The 24,233-nt window shown below is 43.6% G+C and overlaps 1 protein-coding gene across 1 annotated transcript in view; it reads right to left on the bottom strand.

The window, feature by feature from the left end:
• LOC140723550 (uncharacterized) overlaps positions 1–24,233 on the bottom strand; it is a 448,657-nt gene that overhangs the window by 1,329 nt on the left and 423,095 nt on the right. Inside the window, exon 8 of the mRNA XM_073038124.1 lies at positions 9,936–10,587. Coding sequence (XP_072894225.1) covers positions 9,936–10,587 — 652 coding nt within the window. The remainder of the gene's footprint in view (positions 1–9,935; positions 10,588–24,233) is intronic.

The following is a 24,233-nucleotide window of genomic DNA, read 5'->3' as shown; positions in this document are numbered from 1 at the left end:
CACGGGCACGGACACGTGTTCGGGCTCTCCTTGTCGCGAGTGGGACGCTGTCTTCTCCAACATCTCCGCCTCCACATTCAAGGATCGGTGGCATTCAAGCGCTGGTGAACTGACAGATACAGCGGAACTAACGAGCTGTTGTGTTTGAGACTCCAATAGAGAAATCCTTTGCCTTTTCTACACTGTTAAAATTTTACAAACCACGTCAGTGGGAGGAGGACAACATTTCAACTGAGATAATTTTAGTCTCCAGGATGACTACTGATACCTTGCCCTACTGTCCTGTTTATTATTTATTGTAATGCCGGTACTGTTTTTGTGCACTTTATGCAGTCCTGGGTAGGTCTGTAGTCTAGTATAGCTTTCTCTGCGTTTTTTTTTAATTACGTAGTTCAGTCTAGTTTTTGTACCGTGTCATGTAAACCATGGTCCTGAAAAACGTGGTCTCATTTTTCGCTATGCACTGTACCAGCAGTTATGGTCGAAATGACAATAAAAGTTGACTTGACTTGAAAAACACTGTCACAGCTCAAAACAAATTGGGAGGAACAAAACTTCATCTTCTACATCAGGCACAACATCAAACGCTCTGCTTCCCTCTCTGTATCAAAATGGATCATTCCTCCCCTTCATCAGTCTATGACTTGGCTCAGTTTGTCTGTCTCCTTTGCATTCTGAGCATGCGCCACGCACCTACTGAGTTCACATTTTATTTACACGGCTGTGACTAGAGTCTTTCTGATTCTGACTAGAGTCCCTCCCGGCATTTGACGGTGGTAAACTCAGAGTCAGCAATGGTATTGAACATCGGGAGTAGGTGATTAGGCTTTTTCGTTGGAGATCGATAAACTGCCGGTAGTGTGTGTCTGGATGAGTGGGTCGTTTTCAGACTGGAAGGAGGTAGCGTTTGCAGTACCCCAGAGATCAGTCCCCGACCACAGTTGTTCACTGTTTAATGTCCTGGCGGAGGCAGCGAGATGTGAGATGCCCCAGTCTGCTGGTGACGCAGAAAGAGTAGAGTTGGGGGAGGGGAGTCTATTCACATGCAATTTCGTAGCTTTGCAATCAGTACATAGTGCACTGTGGGGCTGCAGCGGCGGGTTCCAATCTGCTAATTATGTTTGCTGACAACACTCCATTGATCGGCCGAATCCCAAATAACGAGGCAGCCTACAGAGAAGAAGTCATCACCCGACACAGTGGTGTCAAGAAAACAACCTCTCCCTCATTGTGACAAAAACAAAGGAGCTGGTTGTGGATTACAGGAGGAATGGAGACAGGGAGTAAATTCAACATTTCCAAGTCTGTTATTGAGACAAAATGCACATTTCAATATTGATCATGACACAATGTATTTTATATATTGTTAATGACATAAAGCATATTTATAGATTGTGACTGACAGAGCATCGTATTACTTGTGTTCCGTGCGTTATCTGAATGTACTTGCCTGTGATGCTGCCACAAGTCAGTGTTTCTCTGTACCTGTACCTTCCCGTACTTGTGCACTTGGCAATAAATTCAACAGGACCTGAGAAATCTCAGTGAGATTTGATTAGTGATGATAATCTTGGCAGCTCGGTAGGTCGAATGTATGAGACAGTACACTATTAAAGGCAAAACCCTGAACCGTGTTGATGAAAAGAGGGATCTTAGACTCAAAGTTCATCGCTCCCTGAAAGAGACTGCACAGATTGATCGTGTAGTTAAGAAGGCAAATGGCATGGTTGTCTTTATTAGTTGAAGCACTGAGTTCAAAAGTCGGGAAGTTGTGTTACGGCTGTTACGAGCCTGCGGTCGTACTGTGACTGTTTCTTTAACAGCGCAGGCGTGAGGAGGCGGGACTATGACGTCAGTCACAGGCTGACGGCGCTGACTGTTGACTGAACCATAAGAGAGAGAGCGATCTGCAGACAGGCAGTCGGCCAGTCTAAAGAGAGAGAGAGAGACTGGAAAAGCTGATAGCTTCAGTCAGTCGCAGCTGAGGCTTGGAAATCTCCTATGCCCACAAGAGTGGGTTGATCATCGGTACACAGAACCACAACGAATGTGTGGCTGTCACTTCGTATAATCCATAGGAGTGGAGTTTAGAATATATTGTGTGGTAACCCCTGGAAGACGGTATTCCTGTGACAGGTCACTTTCGCTGATAACTCATATCTCGACGGATTCAACGAAAAAGAACTTCGTCGACGGTTATTTTGAAGTAACGGCCTTTTCTCTACGTTTCACCCTGGATTACAAATATCTCTCTCCCGTCATTTATTCCGTGGATTACTGAACTTCCTGCTTTACCATCTCAAGACTCGAAGCTTTGTTCCCTCAGGCTCGATAGTCTGGGAATTATATTGACACATATATACACATAACACTGTTAACTTTATTTCATTGTTACTATAAGTAGATACTAACAAAGAGAGTGGTTTTAAGATCAAAACCAGACTCCAGTGTGAACTCTGTTGCTGCTGGTTCGTTTCTAAAACGTTTCAGTTGGTAACACAGTTTTATAAAACTAGTTAGACCACATCTGGAGTGTTTCATACAGTTCTGGTCGCCCCCATTCTCGGAAGGATGTCGGGGCTTTGGACGGGGCGCAGAAGCGGTTTACCAGGACACTGTCTGGATTAGAGGGCATGAGCTATAACGAGAGGCTGGACAAACTTGGTTTGTTTTCTCCAGAGCGGCGCAGGCTGGGGTGTGACTGGATGGACGTTTATACGATTACGAGAGGAATAGATAGAGTGAACAGACGATATATTTTTCATGGAATGAAAATACATTTTCATGAAATGTCTAATACATTTAAGGTGAGAGGAGATGTGAGCGGCAATTTTGCTTCTTTCCACAGAGTAGTGGGTAACTGGACATCTGTCTGGAGGTGGGAGACCAAACTGGTCACGTGATCCCGTTTACTGTTCACATTTTTCTGCAGATCTGCAGCATCTGCGGGTCACTGCTCTACGTGTACGTGTAGCTTCACCTTTTGCCCCTTCAGACAAGGCAGTGAGATCCGGATCTGTCACGTCCTCTCGTTGTGGTGGACAATATGGATTTTCGGAAATATTTTCAGCATGTTTCATTTCACTGTTTTTATCTGCTGAAGTGCAGCCAATGTTTCTGCGTGTCTGTCCCATTTATGTGAGAATTTAGCCTTTTCTATTTATCTGAGCTTCTGATAAATGTCTATAGTTCAGTTAAGCTTCACTTCACTACTTCCAAAGCAACAACACAGTCAGTCAAATAGTCGACACAATTAAAATAGTTTTACATCTTTTTTAATTTTGTACTATTTATATAATTTAACTATGTGATATTTATATTCTTATATTAAATCACAATTGTTAAAATCTATGGTTATGAATTAGGTTCTACTGCTGCCGCATGGACAATGAATTTTATGACATATGCCGGTGCTATTAAACCTGATTCTGATATTGAGATGGGAGACCCACCACCGGTCACCTGATCCCAGTTACCGCAGATCGTAATGTGAGATTGAAGCCTTTTCTATTCATTTGCATTTCTCAGAAATGACAACAGTTCAGTTTCCTTCTGAAGTTCCAGAGCAGAAGCTCAGTCTGTCTTTTTTGTCAGTCCACACAATTAAAATGGGGAATTTGTTTATTCTTATCACGTGCTGAGCTACAGTAAAAATCTTGCCTGACGTACCATCCACACAGATCGACACATTACAACGGTACATTGAGCTGATATACGACAAAACAATAACTGTAACAAAGCATTCCGGCTGCAGAGAAAGTGCAGTGCAGATAGAGATATGGTGCAGGGTCACTTCGAGTTACATTGTGAGGTCGGGTTCATTTTATCATTCATTTGGCTTCTAACCACAGACAGGAAGCCGTCTTCGAGCGGGGTGTTACGCGCTTTAAGGCTTTTTTATCTCTTCCCCGATGGGGGAGCGGGTTTGCAGCGAGAATGTCCAGGTTGTGAGGATCTTTGAGTACATGACCTGCTTTTCCGAGGGAGGGGAAGTGTAGGAAGAGTCCATGGAGGGGAGGCTTGTTTCACTGATGTTCTCTGCAGTTCCTTGCAGTCATGGGCAGAGCAGTAGCCAAACGAAGGCGTGAAGTATCGACAAGAAGCTCAGAGACCTCGGCCTTCACCCTGCCTTGTGTAGATGGATCCTGGACTTCCTGTCAGATCGCCGGCAGGTTGTAAGAGTGGGCTCTATCTCCTCTGACCCTCAGCACACATACCCCACAGGGTTGTCTCTTTGGCCCCTCCTTTACTCTTTGTGCACCCATGACTTGTGTTGCCACCCACAGCTCCAATCTGCTAATTAAATTTGCTGACAGCACTACATTGATTGGCCTAATCTCAAATATTGATAAAAATCGGTCAAATGCCTTCTGACAAGGCTTGGTCCAAACAAACATTTCACCCTTCTTCAGGAGGAAGAGCGATAGCAGCAAAGTTCTTACAGAACTTACGATAATATCCATCCATTCCCAGAAACCTTCTAAGAGCCTTCTTAGCAGTCAGAATAGGAACTTAAGAAATTGCCTGGACTTTTGCCCGAACAGGAGCCAACTTGCTTTGACCTACAACGTAGCTAAGTTAACTGTAAGGCTGGCCTGGGAAAACCTGTCAAACAGCTTTTCTACTGCAGAGATATGCTCTTCCCAAGTGTCACTCCCTGTGACTAAGTCAGCAATATAGGCATCTATATGTTCTAACCCTCGAATTACAGAATCAATCATTCTCTGGAATGTTACTGGAGCATTTTTACTTCCAAAAGGCAAAACACTGTATTCATACAACCCAGAAGGTGCCACAAACGCAGAAATTTCTCTACCTCTCTCCATCAATGGAACAAACCAATACCCTTTCAACAGATCAATCTTTGTAAGAAATTTAGTTTTTCCAAACTTATCGATGAAATCATCCACCCTAGGGATAGGATAGGCATCTGTTTTTGTTACTGGATTTACCTTTCTATATTCAGTGCAAAATCTAACACTACCATCAGGTTTGGGCACAATAACGGGGGGTGAGCTCCAATCTGATGCTGAAGGGCTAATAATACCATTTTCCAGCATATATTCAATTCCTTGCTCATGCAATTTACACTTTTCTACGTTCATGCAATATTGGTGTTGTTTAATCGGTTTGGCTTGACCGATATCTACATCATGTACTGCGACCATGGTTTGCTTGGGAATATCGGGAAATAAATCTTTAAACATCAGAATTACTTCCTTCAGCTGTTGTTGTTGCTTTGCCTGCAGATGAGCCAACTTGTTCTCAATGTTTTCTGGAACAACCGAGTTCATTAGCCTAACTGGGACCATGTTTGGCTTGTGAAGAGTCTCAGACGAGTCAATTGTTTCGTTCTCAGGGTTACCAGATTCATATGATTTGACAACAACACTCACAGATGGTGCCTGCTTGTCAAAATAAGGCCTTATCATATTTATGTGTACCACCTATGTTAGTTTACGTTGGTCGGGTGTTTTAATAACATAATTCACATCATTAATTTGAGAGACTATTTCATGCGATCTATTGAATTTCACCTGGAGTGGATTCGTCAACATTGGAGATAAGGCAAGCACCTTATCTCCCACCTGGTATTTTCTTTCGTGAACCCACTTATCAAACCAACACTTCATTTTGTTTTGAGAAATCTTTAAGCTTTGTTTTGCTAGACTACAGACTTGGTGTAGTTTATTCTTGAAATTCTAAACATAGTCTAACAAGTTAACATGTACATCTCTATCAATCCACTGTTCCTTTAACAAGGTCAAAGGTCCCCTCACTCTACAACCAAATACAAGTTCAAATAGACTAAATCCCAGTGATTCCTGTACCGACTCTCTTACTGCGAACAAAAGCAAATGTATTCCTTCATTCCAGTCTTTTCCATTTTCAACACAATATGTCTTAATCATTGTTTTGAGGGCAGAATGAAATCTTTCCAAAGCCTCTTGTGATTCTGGATGGTATGCAGATGATGCAGTTTGTTTAGCTCCCAGTTCATAAACTACCTGCTGGAATAATCCAGATGTAAAATCACTTCCTTGATCAGACTGGAATTCTTTAGGCAAACCAGATAAAGTAAAAAACTTGGTAAGAGCCTTCGCCAGTCTTAGATTTAATATTTCTGAGAGGTATTGCCTCTGGGAATCTGGATGCAGTACACATAATAGTTAGCAGATACTGATGGCCAGCTTTAGTCTTTGGCAAAGGGCCAGCACAATCCACTATAAATTTTGAAGAGGACTCACCGAATGCAGGTTTAGACCACAGTGGGGCCACTAGGGTGACCTGAGTAGGTTTTAACAAGTGTGACAGGTTCTGCAAAAGGTTACAACATCTGTCCTCAAATTAGGCCAGTAACATTATTTCATAAACCTGTTTACAGTTATATTCACTCCGAAATGGCCACCTAAGGGCATACTGTGGGCCAAAGTTAAAATTTCAGTCCTATAAACGTTAGGAACTACAACTTGGTGAACAATTGCCCATTCCTCACTCGAAGGTATAGCAGGTGGCCTCCACTTCCTCATTATCACTCCATCCTTGAGATAATACCCTACTGGCACTTTCTTAATCTTATGATCTGAGAGAACTGTTTCTTTTAAAGCTTCAATCTCAGGGTCTCAGTTCTGTTCTGCTATAAACTCCTTCCTAGACAGGGATAAATCTTTCTCATCAGACTTACTACCTGAATCCTGTTGAAACAATGAAGGCAGAAAAGTCCCTGACATTCATCATAACCTGCATCCCGATTTTGGCTATCATGGGTATCAGAATCATGCTGCACAGAACCGCCTGCGTTGGCAGACTTTTTAGCCATACTTCGAGTTACTGCGCAGGAAGGATAAATGTTAAAATCCATCTGTGGGTCGTCAGTGGTTAGCTTAGTTGTCAACAGCACTGCAGGAAAAACTTTACCATCTGCCAGGTCATTCCCTAACAGCAAAGTAACATCTTCCACCGGTAAACTGGAGCATAATCCGATCTCAACAGGTCCCGAAACCAACCCTGACAGTAAAGTTACCTTGTGCAATGGCACGGAAACCATGCCGCCCCCATTGCCTTTAATAAGATTTACCTCAGCAGTGTCAGTCTCATCACCAAACTTTAGAACGCTGTCTAACGTACAGACAGACAGACATACTTTATTGATCCCAAGGGAAATTGGGTTTGGTTACAGCAGCACCAACTAAGAATAGTGAAGAAATATAGCAATATAAAACCATAAATAATTAAATAATAATAAGTTAATCATGCAAGTGGAAATAAGTCCAGGACCAGCCTATTGGCTCTGGGTTTCTGACACTCCGAGGGAGGAGTTGTAAAGTTTGATGGCCAAAGGTAGGAATGACTTCCTATGACGCTGTGTTACATCTCGGTGGAATGAGTCTCTGGCTGAATGTACTCCTGTGTCTAACCAGTACATTATGGAGTGGGTGGGAGTCATTGTCCAAGATGGCATGCAACTTGGATAGCATCCTCTTTTCAGACACCACCGTCAGAGAGTCCAGTTCCACCCCCACAACATCACTGGCCTTACGAATGAGTTTGTTGATTCTGCTGGTGTCTGCTACCCTAGCCTGCTGCCCCAGCACACAACAGCAAACATGATAGCACTGGCCACCACAGCCTCCTAGAACGAATGACTGAGAAGCCCCAGTAACTCGAAGAATTTTCACTGGTATCGGGGTTGACCATTCATTTACTAATACAATCCCATCTGACATAAAATGTTTGAATCCCGTCTTAACTCAGTCAGACCTCTCAGACCTTAACTGAACCTCAACAGAATGTTCAGAACCCTGTGGGTTTATAGGTGTTTCAACACAGGCATTTGGGACTGCCTCCTTTTCCTTTTTCTTCTTCAGGACAGAACAATTAGCCATCACATAACCAGCTTTCCTACAACAGTAACAAGTAATACCAGAATATTTCTCCTTCAACTGCATCCCTTCATCCTTACTCTTATCACTAGTCCAAACTTTAATTTCTGGTTTGCCCTGGTGATCCCTGCTACTCTTTTGGAAGCTCTTATTCGGGATAAACTTAACCTTATGAGTTAAAGCAAACTCATCTGCTAATCCAGCAGACTCCTGCAAAGTGGCAGCATCCTTTTCATCTAAATATGTCTTTATGTCATCAGGGACGCACCTTTCGAATTCTTCAATTAAAACCAACTCTTTCTATCTGTAAAATCATCATTTATATTTTTATACATGCACCAGTGGTCAAAACACACAGACTTCTGAGAAGCAAATGCCAGATAAGCCTGATTCACAAATTTCCTCCAATTTCCAAATTTTTTCCTGTGTGATTCTGGGACCAACTCGTAAGCTTTGAGCACAGCCTGTTTCACTATGTCATAATCAGCTGCTTCATCAACTATCAAAGCAGAATAGGCCATGGCCTCCTATACTCTACATGGCCTCCAAAGCCATGGCCTCCTCTACTGTCAAGATGAAGCCACACTCAGGTTGGAGAAACAACACCTTATCTACCGGCTGGGTAGCCTCCAACCTGATGGCGTGAACATTGACTTTTCTAACTTCCGTTAACACCACTCCTCACCTTCTCACCCCATCCGTGATATATTTAGATATTTTGTTCCCTCTTTCTCTGCCCATCACTCTGCCTGTTCTCCATCTCCCTCTGGTGCTCCCCTCCCCCTTTCTTTCTCCCTAGGGCTCCCGTCCCATGATGCTGTCCCTTCTCCAGTTTTGTATCCCTTTTGCCAATCACCTTTCCGGCTCTCAGCTTCACCCCACCCCCTCCGGACTTCTGTCTTTCACATTTCCCCCTCCCCCTCCTACTTTCAAATCTCTTACTATCTTTCCTTTCAGTTAGTCCTGACGAAGGGTCTCGGCCCGAAACGTCGACAGTGCTTCTCCTTATAGATGCTGCCTGGCCTGCTGTGTTCCACCAGCATTTTGTGTGTGTTGCCCAAACTATTGAGCTCGGGGGAATCAAGGCTTAGAGTCTTGAGATAGTAAAGTAGGCAAGTTCAGTTTATCCACAGAATAGGTGATGAGAGAGATATTTGTAATCCAGGGTAAATGTTGAGAGAAGGCAATTATGTCAAATTCCTCAGGTTCCACGCTGGTAAAATGAGAGTACAGTCGCTGTAGCTTTTATCTGTCATCATTCCAAACTCTCACATACTAATTATCACCAAAAGTGACTTGTCACAAGGGGTATCATCTTCAAGTGACTTACCACACCACACCCAGGCAAGGGTTAACATATCAGTGGTCTTCAGAGGATACCCCAAATCAGATCCATTCCTATGGATCAAACGAGGTGACCACCACACATTCGATGTACGGTGAATCGATGATACCCTTGTGGGCATAGGAAAGTTACAGACAGTGACCCTTGGCCATTAGTTCCCTGGTTTTGATCCTTCTATTTTACCTCTTTCATCTCCGTCTGACTCTGAGTGTCTGTGTCCTCGCTTAAAACCAAAACAAGCTGCAAATCAGACTGAATCACCTTAATCTCTCTCTCTTAAAATGACAGTCTACAGCAAACGAAACCCAGCGATTCATAACAATGGCCACTCCACATTGTGAACTGACTGGTGTGCCAGTAGTTGGGATGCCTGAGTGAATGCTATCCCACATTCTGAGCAGGTGAATGGCTTCTCCTCAGTGTGAACGCGCTGATGTCTCTGTAGGCTGGATAAATAAATGAATCCCTTCCCACAGTCTGAGCAGGTGAACGGCTTCTCCCCAGTGTGTACTCGCTGGTGACTCTGTAGGGTAGATGACTGAGTGAATCCCTTCCCACAGACTGAGCAGCAGAATGGCTTCTCCCCGGTGTGAATTTGCAGATGTCTCTGTAGGCTGGATAAATGAGTGAATCTTTTCCTACAGACTGAGCAGGTGAACGGCCTCTCCCCAGTGTGAACTCGCTGGTGATTCTGTAGGGTGGATGACTGAGTGAATCCCTTCCCACAGACTGAGCAGGTGAACGGCTTCTCCCCAGTGTGAATATGCTGGTGTCTCTGTAGGGTGGATGAATCAGTGAATCTCTTCCCACAGAGTGAGCAGGTGAATGGCCTCTCCCCAGTGTGAACTCGCTGGTGTCTCTGTAGGGTGGATGACTGAGTGAATCTCTTCCCACATTCTGAGCAGGTGAACGGTTTCTCCCCAGTGTGAACTCGCTGGTGACTCTGTAGGGTGGATAACTGAGTGAATCTCTTCCCACAGACTGAGCAGGTGAATGGCTTCTCCCCAGTGTGAAGTTGCTGATGTCTCTGTAGGGTGGATAACTCAGTGAATCCTTTCCCACATTCTGAGCAGGAGAACGGCCTCTCCCCAGTGTGAACTCGTTGATGACTTTGTAGGTTGGATAACTCAGTGAATCTCTTCCCACATTCTGAGCAGGTGAACGGCTTCTCCCTAGTGTGAACTCGCTGATGACTCTGTAGGTTGGATAACTCAGTGAATCCCTTCCCACATTCTGAGCAGGTGAACGGCCTCTCCCCAGTGTGAACTCGCTGATGACTCTGGAGGTGGGATAACCGAGTGAATCTCTTCTCACAGACTGAGCAAGTGAATGGCCTCTCCCCAGTGTGAACTCGCTGATGTACCAGTAGGGTGGATGACTCAGTGAATCCCTTCCCACAGACTAAGCAGGTGTACGGCTTCTCCCCAGTGTGAACTCGCTGATGTTTCCATAGGGTGGAAGAGTGAGTGAATCTCTTCTCACAGACTGAGCAGGTGTACGGCCGCTCTCTGATGTGAAGTCGCTGGTGAGCCATTAGGTCAGATGACTGAGTGAATCCTTTCCCAGAAATTCAACAGATGACCAGCCTCTGCCCGGTGTGGTGTGAACTGGTTGGTGTGTCCACAGGTGGGAAGTCCAACTGAATCCTTTCTCACACACAGAACAGATGAATGGCCTTGGCCAATGTGAACTTGTTGATGTACCTTCAATTGTGTTAACTGAGTGAATCCACTCCCACTGTCTGAGCAGGTGAACAGCCTTTCTCCTGTGTAAAATGACGGTTGGTCAAATGACGAATGGTCGATTGAATCCCTTGCTCCACTTCTTAAATATCTGGACAGAGACAACAAAACTGGCGTGCCTTGTTTGAGCTTCCTAGAGACAAATTCCTTCTCATTTTTAACCTGTAAAAAGATTTACAAAATCCATCAATGGGGTTAGGACAACATTACAGATGAGATTACTTGAGTTGCCAAGGTTTGATCTGTATCACACTGATACAGTGAGGTTCTACCCAAGTTGGACAGAGAAATCATCTCCTGACTGGGCAGAGTGCTGGTATCTGTAATGACCATCAATTCGCTGATGCTCTTCCTGTCTCTAAAAGAATGGGGCATTTCTGCCATCTCCAATTTGTGTCTTGGCTCAGTTTGACTCTCTCCATTGGTATTATTCCCTGTTCCTGCTGAGCAGCATGGGTGCCTGGCCCCACAGTATCTGAAACAGTCTCACGCAAACAATCTTTCTTGACGTGCAGCTGGGATCTTCTTTTATGTATTATTAACTTAAAGTGCCACAATTTTAAAGCAATATAAAAAATTCTTGCTGAAATGAATGGTTGGTCCACACAGCTGTTAAAAGATCTTAGAGTAAATTTTTGTAATATTTCAGGTTTCTGTAGAAAAGTACAACACAGAAACAGGCCCTTTGGGCCATCTAGTTTGTGCTGAACTATTTAAATTGCCCACTCCCACATCCCTACCATCCAGGTACCTATACGAACCTCTTAAATGTTGAAATTGAGCTCACATTCACCACTCATGATGGCTGTTCATTCCACACCCGGATGACCGTCTGTGTGAAGAAGTTTCCCCTCATGTTCCCCTTAACATTTCACCTTTCACGCTTAACCCATGGCCACTGGTTGTAGTCCCACATCAATCAGTGGTAAAAGCCAGCTTGAATTTAGACCTTCACTTTAGTCGAAAATACTCAACAGGCGCTTTCTAAATGGTCACCTATGTCGATGTCATTGATAGGTCGAATAAATGCTATAAAAATGGTTATTCTACTGAAATTTTTATATATATTTCAAGCAGTTCCCTCTTTTGTTCCAAAAACATTTTTTGATAAAATAGATTCTTTGATTTTATCTTAGGTTTGGAATAATAAAATCTCTAGAGTAAATAAACTTTCATTACAAAAATCAAAAAAGATGGAGGACTGGCTTTACCAAACTTTAGATTTTATTATTGAGCAATTAATATTCGTTATATTACTTTTTGGATTTATGATATAGACGACCACGATCGCCCTTCATGGCTACAGTTGGAGGAAAATTCAGTAATGGGGTTTTCGTTAGCTTCTTTATTAGGAGCTCCTCTTCCGTTTTTGTTCTCCAGAATAGGTAGACAAGCTCTTAACCCTATTGTTAAACATACTTTAAAAATTTGGTTTCAATTTTGTAGATTTTTTAAATTAAATGATTCTTTACTTCCTAGTAATATTTATTCTAATTTCTTTTTTATACCATCAACTTTAGGTAAGGCTTTTTTAACATGGAAAATTAAGGGAATTAAAACTTTTTTAGATTTGTTTTTACAAGACTGTTTAATGTCTTTCTCACAGTTAATGGATAAATATGGATATCTCTAATACACATTTTTTCAGGTATTTACAGGTTAGGAATTTCTTACGCGATTTTTTACCGAATTACCCCTTGGCCTGCTCTTCAAATTTGGCTTATGTTATTTTTCAGTTTAAACCTTTTCAAAAATGATTAATAGCTATCATTTATAAACAGTTAATGAATGCTCACATGTCACCTAATGATAGGGTTCAACGTACCTGGGAAGTAGAACTTTAACATTCACTTTCAAATAATCAATGGAGTAAAATTTACTATTTAGTCAATAGTTCATCTATCTGCACACAACATATCTGAATTCAGTTTAAGATAGTACATAGGGCCCATATGTCCAAAGATCAATTGGCGCATATATTTCTGAATATAAGCCCTATTTGTGACAGATGTAACACAGAAATGGCTACTTTAACTCATATGTTTTGGTCATGTGTAAGTTTAAATAATTTTTGGAGGGATGTGTTTGGAATATTATCTAAAGTTATAGATATAGATGTTCAATCTAATCCACTTACAGCAATTTTTGGGATTATTCCAGAGGAAGCAAGCAAAGTGTCTGCTTCCACCCAACATGTGATAGCTTTTTCAACTTTACTGGCGAGGACAGCTATTTTGCTACACTGGAAAGAATCTAACCCGACTACTGTTTTTTATTGGCTCTCCTCCATTATGTCATGTCCAAGCTTGGAGAAAATTAGAAGTAGGATATTTGATACATCCTTTAATTTTGAACAAGTCTGGCGACCTTTTATTCAATATTTTCGCATGATTTAATTTATTTTTATTTATTTATTTTTTAAATTCTCTTTGGGGAAAATCCTTATCCATGAAGGTTTGGAGATGACTGGAAGGATGTGTTTTTCTCTCTCTCCCTCTCTCTCTCTCTGCTTTCTTTAATTCTATCCTCAATTAGACTGCCCAATCTTTCTTTGTCTTTCCTTTTTTTCTCTTTCTTTTTTTTTGTTTTTTATTTCAGTTTAGTTAGTGTATTTTTTCCCTTATCAATAAAATCTCCAATCTTTTTTTATGATTATTATGAGGAATTGTAGTTCTTTTTTTGACCATTGTATAAATAACAGCATAATATTTTACTTATTTGATTTTGATATTATATACTTTTTGTTTTTACTATTGCTGTCTATATGTCTTTTAAATTATCTACTTGTTAAACTCCTCTTCTGATTTGTATATTCTTTATTTGGAAATCAATAAAAAAGATTGAAAAATGAATTTACCCAATCTATGCCCCTCTTTCACAATCAAATCTCCCCTCAATCTTTGATATTCCAAGGAATAAAGTCCTGAGAAGATGAACTGATCTCCAAAAGTCATGAAGTTAAAGATGAAACATTCTTTTCAACATTTTAAGCAAGATTAGAGTATTATTTTTTTTTACAATTTCAGAGTGGAAAAAAAAGGAAAGGAGCACCATGCAAAAGTTTGGGAACCCCAAGAGATTTGAGCTCTCAGATAACTTTTACCAAGGTCTCAGACCTTAAGTAGCTTGTTAGAGCAATGGCTTGTTCACAGTCTTCATTAGGAAAAGCCAGGTGTTGCAAATTTCAAAGCTCTATAAATACCCTGATGCCACAAACCTCGTCCCAACAATCAGAGCCATGGGCTCCTCTAAGTCCCTGCCTAGCACTCTGAAAATTAAAATACATGATGCCCACGAAGCAGCAGAAGGCTATAGGAAGACAGCAAAGCGTTTTCAGGTAGCCATTTCCTTAGTTCGTAACGTAATTAAGAAATAGCAGTTAACAGGAATGGTGGAGGTCAAGTTGAGGTCTGGAAGACCAAGAAATCCTTCCGACAGAACTGCTCGTAGGATTACCAGAAAGGCAAATCAAAACCCCCGTTTGACTGCAAAAGACCTTCAGGAATATTTAGCCAACTCTGAAGTGGTGGTGCACTGTTCTACTGCGCAGGGACACCTACACAAATATGACTTTCATGGAAGAAACATCAGAAGAAAACCGTTCCTGTGCCCTCGCCACAAAATTCAGCATCAGGTGTTTGCAAAGGAACATCTAAACAAGCCTTATGCATTTTGGAAACAAGTCCTCTGGACTGATGAAGTTAAAAAAGAACTGTTTGGCTGCAATAAGCAAAGGTATGTTTGGAGATAAAAGGGTGCAGAATTTCATGAAAAGAACACCTCTCCACCTGTTAAGCATGGGAGTGGATTGATCATGCTTCGGGCTTGTGTTGCAGCCAATTGGCACAGGGAACATTTCACTGGTAGAGGGAATACTGAATTCCATTCAATACCTGCAAGTTCTGGAAGCAAACATCACACCGTCTGTAAAAAAGCTGAAAATTAAAAGAGGATGGCTTCTACAACAGGATAATGATCCTAAACGCACTTCAAAATCCACAATAGACTACCTCAGGAAGCGCAAGCTGAACATTTTGCCATGGACCTCACAGTCCCCCGACCGAAACATCATCAAAAATCTGTGGATAGACCTCAAAAGAGCAGTGCATGCAAGACGGCCCAGGAATCTCACAGAACTAGAAGCCTTTTGTTAGGAAGAATGGGCAAAAATCCCCAAACAAGAATTGAAAGACTCTTAGCTGGCTACAGAAAGCATTTAGAAGCTGTGATACTTGCCAAAGGGGTTGCTACTAAGTACTGACCATGCAGGGTGCCCAAACTTTCACTTCAGGCCCTTTTCCTTTTTTATTATTTTGAAACTGTAAATGATGGATACAAAATGATGGAGACTCTCACATGGTGGATTGGATAGTGGACTACTTGACAGATAGACCTCAGTATGTGCGGTTGGGAGACTGTAGGTCTGACACAGTGGTCAGCAGCACAGGAGCGCCACAGGGAACCGTACTCTCTCCGGTCCTGTTCACCCTGTACACATCTGACTTCCAATATAACTCGGAGTCCTGCCATGTGCAGAAGTTCGCTGATGACACGGCCATAGTGGGGTGTGTCAGGAATGGACAGGAGGAGGAGTATAGGAAACTGATACAGGACTTTGTGATATGGTGCAACTCAAACTACCTGCGTCTCAATGTCACCAAGACCAAGGAGATGGTGGTGGACTTTAGGAGATCTAGGCCTCATATGGAGCCAGTGATCATTAATGGAGAATGTGTGGAGCAGGTTAAGACCTACAAGTATCTGGGAGTACAGTTGGACGAGAAGCTAGACTGGACTGCCAACACAGATGCCTTGTGCAGGAAGGCACAGAGTCGACTGTACTTCCTTAGAAGGTTGGCGTCATTCAATGTCTGCAGTGAGATGCTGAAGATGTTCTATAGGTCAGTTGTTGAGAGCGCCCTCTTCTTTGTGGTGGCGTGTTGGGGAGGAAGCATTAAGAAGAAGGACGCCTCACGTCTTAATAAGCTGATAAGGAAGGCGGGCTCTGTCGTGGGCAAAGTACTGGAGAGTTTAACATCGGTAGCTGAGCGAAGGGCGCTGAGTAGGCTACGGTCAATTATGGAAAACCCTGAACATCCTCTACATAGCACCATCCAGAGACAGAGAAGCAGTTTCAGCGACAGGTTACTGTCGATGCAATGCTCCTCAGACAGGATGAAGAGGTCAATACTCCCCAATGCCATTAGGCTTTACAATTCAACTGCCAGGACTTAAGAACTTTTTTTAAAGCTATTATTAATGCTTTTTGAGTTAGTGATTTAGATGCATATCATATTATTACTGAGTTAAGTATTGTATGTAATGAGTTTTTGCTACAACAAGTGTATGGGACATTGGAAAAAATGTTGAATTTCCCCATGGGGATGAATAAAGTATCTATCTATCTATCTATCTATCTAAAAGAGTAATCTTGCTTAAAATATTAAAGAGTGTGTCATCTTTAACTTTATGCCTTTTGGAAATCAGGTCTTTGTTTTACTCGCTTAGCTATTCACAGGAACAGAAAGGTGCCCAAATTTTTGCATGTCACTGTATGCAATTTTCTTGCTAAATGATGCTTTAAAAAGTCGGACTTCCAAATATCACTCCCCTTCTTCCCACTTGCAAATTCTCCAGCAATTTTTGCATCACCACAATACACACAGGTAACACCATTTTCTGTATTGGGCATAAATATTTCCCCTGAACCCTGCCTCAGGTGACTGATGGTGATGAACTTGGTGATGCCAATGAATATGAAGGGAAGGGCAGTAGACTGTCTCATTGGAGTCTGGCACATTTGTGATCTGAAAGCTACTTGTTGCCCAGGGCAAAGTTGTTTGATATCATTATGTACCCTGACAGAATAGGTCAAAACATATCCTCACGTGTAGAAAACTCCAGAACAAGCAACACACACAAAATGCTGGAGGAACTCAGCAGGCCGGGCAGCATCTATGGGAAAGAGTACTAATGCTGAGTTCCTCCGGCATTTTGTGTGAAATTCCTCCGGATTTCCAGCAGCTGCGGTTTTCTCTTGCTGCGGTAGGAGGCAGAACAAAGGTGATTTTCTCAACAGCTGATAGAAAGATTTTGTTCTCTTTTTTCCGAGTTCCTAATCCTTGCATTCAGATTGCTCGAGCTCAGCTCTGTTTGTGAGATCTATCTGCTCCCATTCCCTGATTAGCCGGAAGCTCCCCGGGGCCCGCGTACGGATCGTGGGGCTGAGAGAGAGGAAAAAGACCTGCCTGTGCCGAGTTTGCGGGCTACAGTCTCCGGTTCTCACAGCAATTGTCACTCAATTAGAGTCGAAAAAGCCCTTACCTTTCCGCTCCTCCCGACATTTTGTATACTGCGCGCATGCGTAGTTATCGGAGACGGCAGCAACCCTGCGCCTGCGCATTTGATCGGTGCTTCAAACAACAGCGAAATTTTAATCGCGCGGCTTTATGGGTATTCACGGTGCCATTAAAAAGTTCTGCAAGCTTCGGTTTCCTGTCCATATCTCAGTTTTTTTTTGTGTGTAGAAAACTCAGCAGCTTTCTTAACGCAAAAAGCGGCTCCCATAAACGATACACTCAATATCAACAGGCATTTCGTGTATCTAATGCCAAAGTTCACTCCCCTTACAAATGCAGATGTGAAACAAAAGAGATTCTGCAGTTGCTGGAAATACAAAGACGCACACACACACAATACTGAAGGAGCTCTGCAGTTCAGGCAGCAACTAAGCAGAGGAGTACACAGTCTAGACATGCTGAAGGGGCTCGGATTTAATGCTGCCCATTTATTCCTCTCCACATTTGCTGCCTGACCTGCTGATTACCTGCAATATTTTGTAGAAATTAACCATTTTGTTTTTCAATTAACCAGTTTCCAAATGTTTCTCATCTTTCATTCATAGCCACATCCTGCTGATCTGGTTCCTCTTCCTCCTAATGCTCGTAACCTCCAGACCCCACCTCTTTCCAGAGCCCCAAAGCCCTGATTGATGCTGGTAACTCTTTGGTTTCTGACTCTGCTCCACTGAAGATTCACTCGATAGTCTGCTGTCAGGCTTTAGAGGTGCATTGCAGCAACCCAGCTGTCTGAGGCACAGTCCTTTGAAATTGGTGAAAATGACACAAAATTTGAAAAGAGCAGGGAAATAGGAGTTTAACCACCTTAGTCCAGAGACCTGGGGAAGGTCAAATACTCAGCGAGATCATGGTGTTAATTAGCCTGGGGAAAATCATGCAGGAAATTCATGCAGGTGTATCAGATGATGAGAGGCATTGATCGTGTGAAAAGTCAGAGGCTTTTTTCCCCCCAGGGCTGAGATGGCTAACACGTGGGGGGCATAGTTACGTACACAACGCTGGAAGAACTCAGCAAAAGGGGGGGCATAGTTAAGGTGCTTGGAAGTAGTTCAATGGAGGTGTCAGAGATATATTTTTTTATACAGATGGTGGTGGGTGTGTGGACTGCACTGCCAGCGACGGTGGTATAGACGGGTACAGTTGAGTCTTTTAAGAGAATCTTAGAGAGGTACATGGAGCTTAGGAAAATAGAGGGTTCTGTCGTAGGGTAATTCTAGGCATTTTCTAGAGTTGGTTGCTGTGGGCCGAAGGGCCTGTAATTTGCTGCAGATTTCTCTGATTCTAAGAAATTCAAGGGAAAACTCTTCTCCCACGGAGTGGTGACAAGTTGCAACAGGGAGAATGAGAGATATTTTTTAAAATACGGATATGGAACAGAAACCTGGGCAGAGAGCAGATAGACCGAGTGGCCTTTCTGGTGTACATTGTGAGTTTGGCAGCGACATGGGATTTGATACAGAATTGATTTATCTTTCACGGATCCACAATATTAAACGCCAGTGGGGCGCTGTCTTCTCCCGCATCTCCAACTCCACATTCAAGGATCGGTGGCATTCAAACGCTGGGAAAGGCAACACGTACAACACACTGGAGGAACTCAGCAGGTCGGGCAGCATCCATGAGAACGTTGTGTAGAGGGGGTTTCTTATTAGTATAAGAGGGTTTATTTTTCTTTTTTGTTACTGCGTATGTTAATCAAATGGCTTCTTAGTTTTGTTATAAAAGAGTGCTGGAAGCTTGTTTGAGTTAAATTTACTGATAACGGAAATTGTATTCATTTGTTAACCAATTGGAATTAATGTTATTCTCTCTTCTGGTTCTGTAAGCTACTGTTGGCGGGCTTTTGGGGAGATCGCCGCGAGGGGGTGAGAGAGAGAGAGAGGACGCGATGCTGTAAACTGGGTGAGGAACGGACCCCGAGTGGGGCTCCGAGGCCAGGATGTGCTTGGTTGATCACTTCGAGTGGTCCTGAGCTACGAGTCGAGGAGTTCGGAGGGGATTAAATAGTGGCCAGAAGACTTTGTTAAATGAGCTCCAACGGTTGTACACGAAGTGGTTTGGACTTTGATAAGTCTCGGCGCCTTTTCTTTATTTTCTTTTCCTTTATATATATTGTATCATTATTAATCACATAGTTCTAGTAATATCTATAAAGTGTTATCATTTAATCGCATATGGTGTACTGTCTATTATTATTTATTAAACCCAGAGTTTCGATCTGCTTGGGAGGACTTGTGTAATAGCCACGGGCCGGTACCGAATTCAAACGAGAGCCGGTGGTGGTGCGGCCTGGGGCAAGTATCTGAGGGTGAGACCGTCTTAGTGGACGCTCCGAAATACCACGAGGGAGGGGAGTTGACCGCTGAAGATACCTCGGTGAGAGAGAGAGGTCGCGGCGACTGGGCCCTGAAACCGTAGGAGACGTAGGCAGCGTGAGTGTGGAGTATAGTGCGGTGAAGAGGCGCACTGTCAGTGACCAGAATACGGCCCTGAGGGCCGAAGAGGCGATGGCCTGTCTGAGTGGTGCGAAGTGGTTTAAGGTGCTGGATCTGAGGAGCGAATGTTGCCAGATCCCGATGAGTGAGGCCGACAAGGAGAAGACGGCCTTTATAGGTCCCCTAGGATTCTTCCGGTACGAAAAGATGCCAGAGGGCCTATCCGGAGCCCTTGGAACCTTCTCGCGGGGCATGTGGAAGACCATGGGGGATGTGGAGGTGTCTGGAGTTTTGGCGTATGTGGATGTTCTCCTGGCATTTGGATTTGCCTCGGGAGAATCTGAAGCGAGACTGTTGCAGGAGCGACTGAGAACTAAAGAGCTAAAGCTTTCTCTGGACACGTGTCAGGTCTGGCGAAGGTCGCAGCTCGTGATTGACTGTCTCTACGGAATCAAGTTTGATGTGGAGATGGAGAGGCCAAATTCTCATCAGAAACCGGAGAAAGTGATCCGGAATCAGTTGGGAGACCAAGAAAGTTATCTGATTAAGAGTAACAGCAAACCGAGAGCCCGGAGACGGGAGTTTGAGGAGGTGAAGCAATTGCGGACAGATCTTGGAAGAGGGAAGCGGAGGTTTGAAGGCAACCTGAAGATGACCATCGACAGTCCAAATGAAGTGGAAACCCTGAAGGTTGACCTAGAAGAAGTCATCAGGAAGGAAAAGCTGGAGATAAGTGCAGTGAATACAGAATTGTTGAGACTGTGGCGGGAGTTGGAGGAGCCAGAGAGGAAGCTGATGTCTCGATTGCGGGAGGCTGAAGAGGCTGGGGGAGCAGTGTAGGCCACGTGCTTCCGTTTGGAGAAGATCAAACAGCAGCTACCGATCGTAGAAGTGAGGAAGAATACTGATTCGAAGGATGATGCGCTGGATGTGTGGTACGTGCTGCCTTTTGCTAACCCCCTCGTTTGAGGAAGAGACCTTTGCCCTTCTACCACTGAGTCAGGTGTAGTGGGGAGGGTTAGCCGTGGAGAGCAGGGGGCTCAGAGTTGCAGTGGGGTTATGAGTGAGAGATTGAGAGAGGAGTTGGCAAGCGGACCCGCAGTATCCCCGGTTGTGTCCGAGCCTGGAGGGTTTTGCAGAAGGGGTACAGAGGTCTCGGAGGGTTAAGGAACTCCCAGATAAGTTGACCTATGTAGCACCTGAGGAACAGGGCGTGAGGTCTACTGTTTGGGGAGCAATGTCACTGTTTGTGCCTGGGTTAGGGTGTGTATTGGCAGGAAGGGTAGGGGAGTTATTTAGAAGTCATGAGGACATGACTTTTATTTGGTGGGGGGAGAGTGTAAAGGGCGTTTCTTCTTTGTTACTCCGTCTGTTAATCAAAATGGCTTCTTTGTCTTGTTAAAAGTAAGAATGCTTCTTTGTTATAAAAGAGTGCTGGAAGCTTGTTTGGGTTAAAATTTACTGATAACGAGAATTGCATTCATTTGTTAACCAATTGGGATTAATGTTATTCTCTCTTCTGGGTCTGTAAGCTAGTTTTGGCGGGCTTTTGGGGAGTCGGCCCGAGGGGATGAGGGAGGGAGGACGCGATGCTGTAAGCTGGGTGACGGAACCGAGCCAGGTTGTAGATGTACATCTGTACAAAAATGACAGGAAAAATATAAATGGACCGTGACCAATGGCTACAACCGCGACAGCACAGGGATCTACCTGCAAATTAACTGTGATTGTGCAGGTAGCTCATTGCATTAATTTCCATTCAATAGTACCGATTACAGAAACAACATACCATCTCGATTTCAGACAAAACCTAGGTTCAGCAGCAGATTCTATTGGTGCCAGATATTGTTTCAATCAAAAACTATTTCTGCCCAATCAATTCTAAGTGCTGACTATAGACATCGCAATGCGACAGATTATGTGAACACAGGACAGGGCCTTTCTGTGAAGTTTCTGTCCATATTCCACTTCAATCGACCGCTTCAACGTCGAAGTTTCGCAATTCCCGCGATGCGCTCTTCGGTGAGATTAAAGAATGTTTCAGTGTCGTCAGGGATAGTGAATATGGAGCACAGAAACAGATATAACGACGGTCTGAAGTTATTTATTTATAAGTCAATTTGCCAGATATTTAAAATATTCATTTTAGTAATGCAGTGAATAATGTTCCATGTTTGCCGGAGCATAGAGAGCAGGTGTTAATGAGGTTAAAGTAATGGAGAGCCCTGTCTGTATACCTATGTCAGTAACCGAGGGATATACTGTGCCCATGATTGTAAGCAGGTTCCTCAAAATCGTTCTGCACAGCAGCCGCTTCATGTGACGTCACCGCCGACTGTGCGGTGAAGCTCCTGAAGTTTTGAGTGGTAGTTATGTCTCTCAGAATGCAGAATTCTGAGCAGCTCCAGTGTGACCACGGAGTTAATGTTACAATCCGCAGCCGCTTGCCATAATACAATTACCTATCATGGAGCATGAGAGTCTGTGGAACGCTCTGCTACAGTGTGCGGTGGAGGAGAAGTCTTGCTTACATCTCAAGCGCAAGTCTATCGTTTCCTGAACGGTCAGGGCATCAAAGGATATAGTGTGAAGACAGGTGTATGGGGTTGTGTGGAATCCGGGATCAGCCATGAACTGGCGGAGCAGACCGAATGGGCTGAATGGCCCAATTCTGACATTTCGTCTTCTGATCTTATGGTCCTCTGGAGCTAGAACTGGAATATGGAGAGTCCTTCATATCCCTCCCGTCCATGTGTATTTGGTATTAGATTAATAAATCGGGAAGATGGGGAGTTAGAATCTCAGCTGAAATTTAGAGAAAACACGTTCGACAATTAACTCCCACTCAACAGGAACAAATGTTGTCAATTATTTTCTCAGTGATTCTAGAACTAAAGGAGTCTATTCACGTTCATTATTTAACACAAACATTAAGCCATTTTATAGCCATACCATCCGGACAACTGCTGTCGCAAGAAACCCCCTCCACGGTAAACAGCGGGTTTCATTTCACAAGCAGGGGTTGTTGACCCCACCCAACCGGAATCATTTGTGGAATTTGTCTCCCTGAAAGTCCACAAGACAAAATGACCATAAGACATCGGTGCAGAATCAGCCCATCAGATCCATCGAGTCTGCGCCGCCATTTCGTCATGACTGATTCCGTTTCCGTCTGAGCCCCAGTCTCCTGCCTTCTCCGTGCATTCATTCATGCCCTGACCAATCAAGAATCAATCAAACTCTTCCTTAAATATACATAAAGTTTTGGCCTCCACAGCAGCCTGTAACAAAGAATTCTACACATTCACCGCTTCCTGGCAAAATAAATGCCTTCTGAAAGGACGCCTCTCCATTGTGAGGTTGTGTCCTCTGGTCTCAGACTCTCCCACCAGAGGAAACATCCTCTCCACATCCACTCCGTCAAACTCTTCAGTCAGGCTTCAATGACGTCACCTCTTATCCTTCTGAAATCCAGTGAATACAGGCCCAGAGTCAAACACTTTTCATATGACAGGCCGTTCAATCGCCGAATCGTTTTCGTCAACTTAGTCTGAACTCCTTCCAGGTGCACAGCACTTTTTCTAAGGTAATGGCCTGAACTGCTGACAGTGCGGCCTCACCAGTGCTTTACAAAGTCTCAACAGGACATCTTTGCTTTTATATTCTATTCCTCTTGAAATGAATGCTAATATTGCACCTGCCTTCCTCACCACGGACTCACCCGGAAAACTCACCTTTAGGGAATCCTACACAAGGACTCCCAAGTGCATTGGCGCCCTCGTGTTTTTTCGTAATTTCCCTCCGTTTCGAAAATACTCAATCCTTCCACCTCTTCAACCAAAGTGCCTGACAGTACATTTGCAGACACTGTATTCCAACTGCCATTTCTTTGTCCACTCTTCTAATCTGGCTGTCCGTCCCCCCGTACCTCCTCAACTTCCTCAAAACTACCTGTCCCTCCACCCTTCTTCATATCACCTGAAAATTTTCAACAAGGTAATCAGTTACATCATCCAAATTCTGGCGTGCAACGCAAAAAGAAGCAGTCCCAGCACCTGTCCCTGTCGAACACCAGTAGCCATCGCCAGCTAACCAGAACAGGCTCGATTTATCCCCGCTCTTTGCCGCCTGCCAATCTACCACTGATTTATCTATGCCAGAATCTTTCCTGTAATACCACGAGTTCGTAACTTTTTAAGCAGCCTCACTATAGGAAGGATGTGGAAGCATTCGAAAGAGTACAGAGGAGATTTACCAGGAAGCTGCCTGGTTTAGAGAGTATGGGTGATGATCAGAGATTAAGGGAGCTAGGGCTTTACTCTTTGGAGAGAAGGAGGATGAGAGGAGACATGATAGAGGTGTACAAGATATTAAGAGGAATAGTTAGAGTGGATAGCCAGCGCCTCTCCCCCAGAACACCACTGCTCAGTACAAGAGGACATGGCTTTAAGGTAAGGGGAGGGAAGTTC

Source organism: Hemitrygon akajei, unplaced genomic scaffold, assembly GCF_048418815.1.
Source record: "Hemitrygon akajei unplaced genomic scaffold, sHemAka1.3 Scf000118, whole genome shotgun sequence".
NCBI lineage: Eukaryota > Metazoa > Chordata > Chondrichthyes > Myliobatiformes > Dasyatidae > Hemitrygon > Hemitrygon akajei.
This window is presented reverse-complemented; position numbering and strand designations above follow the sequence as displayed.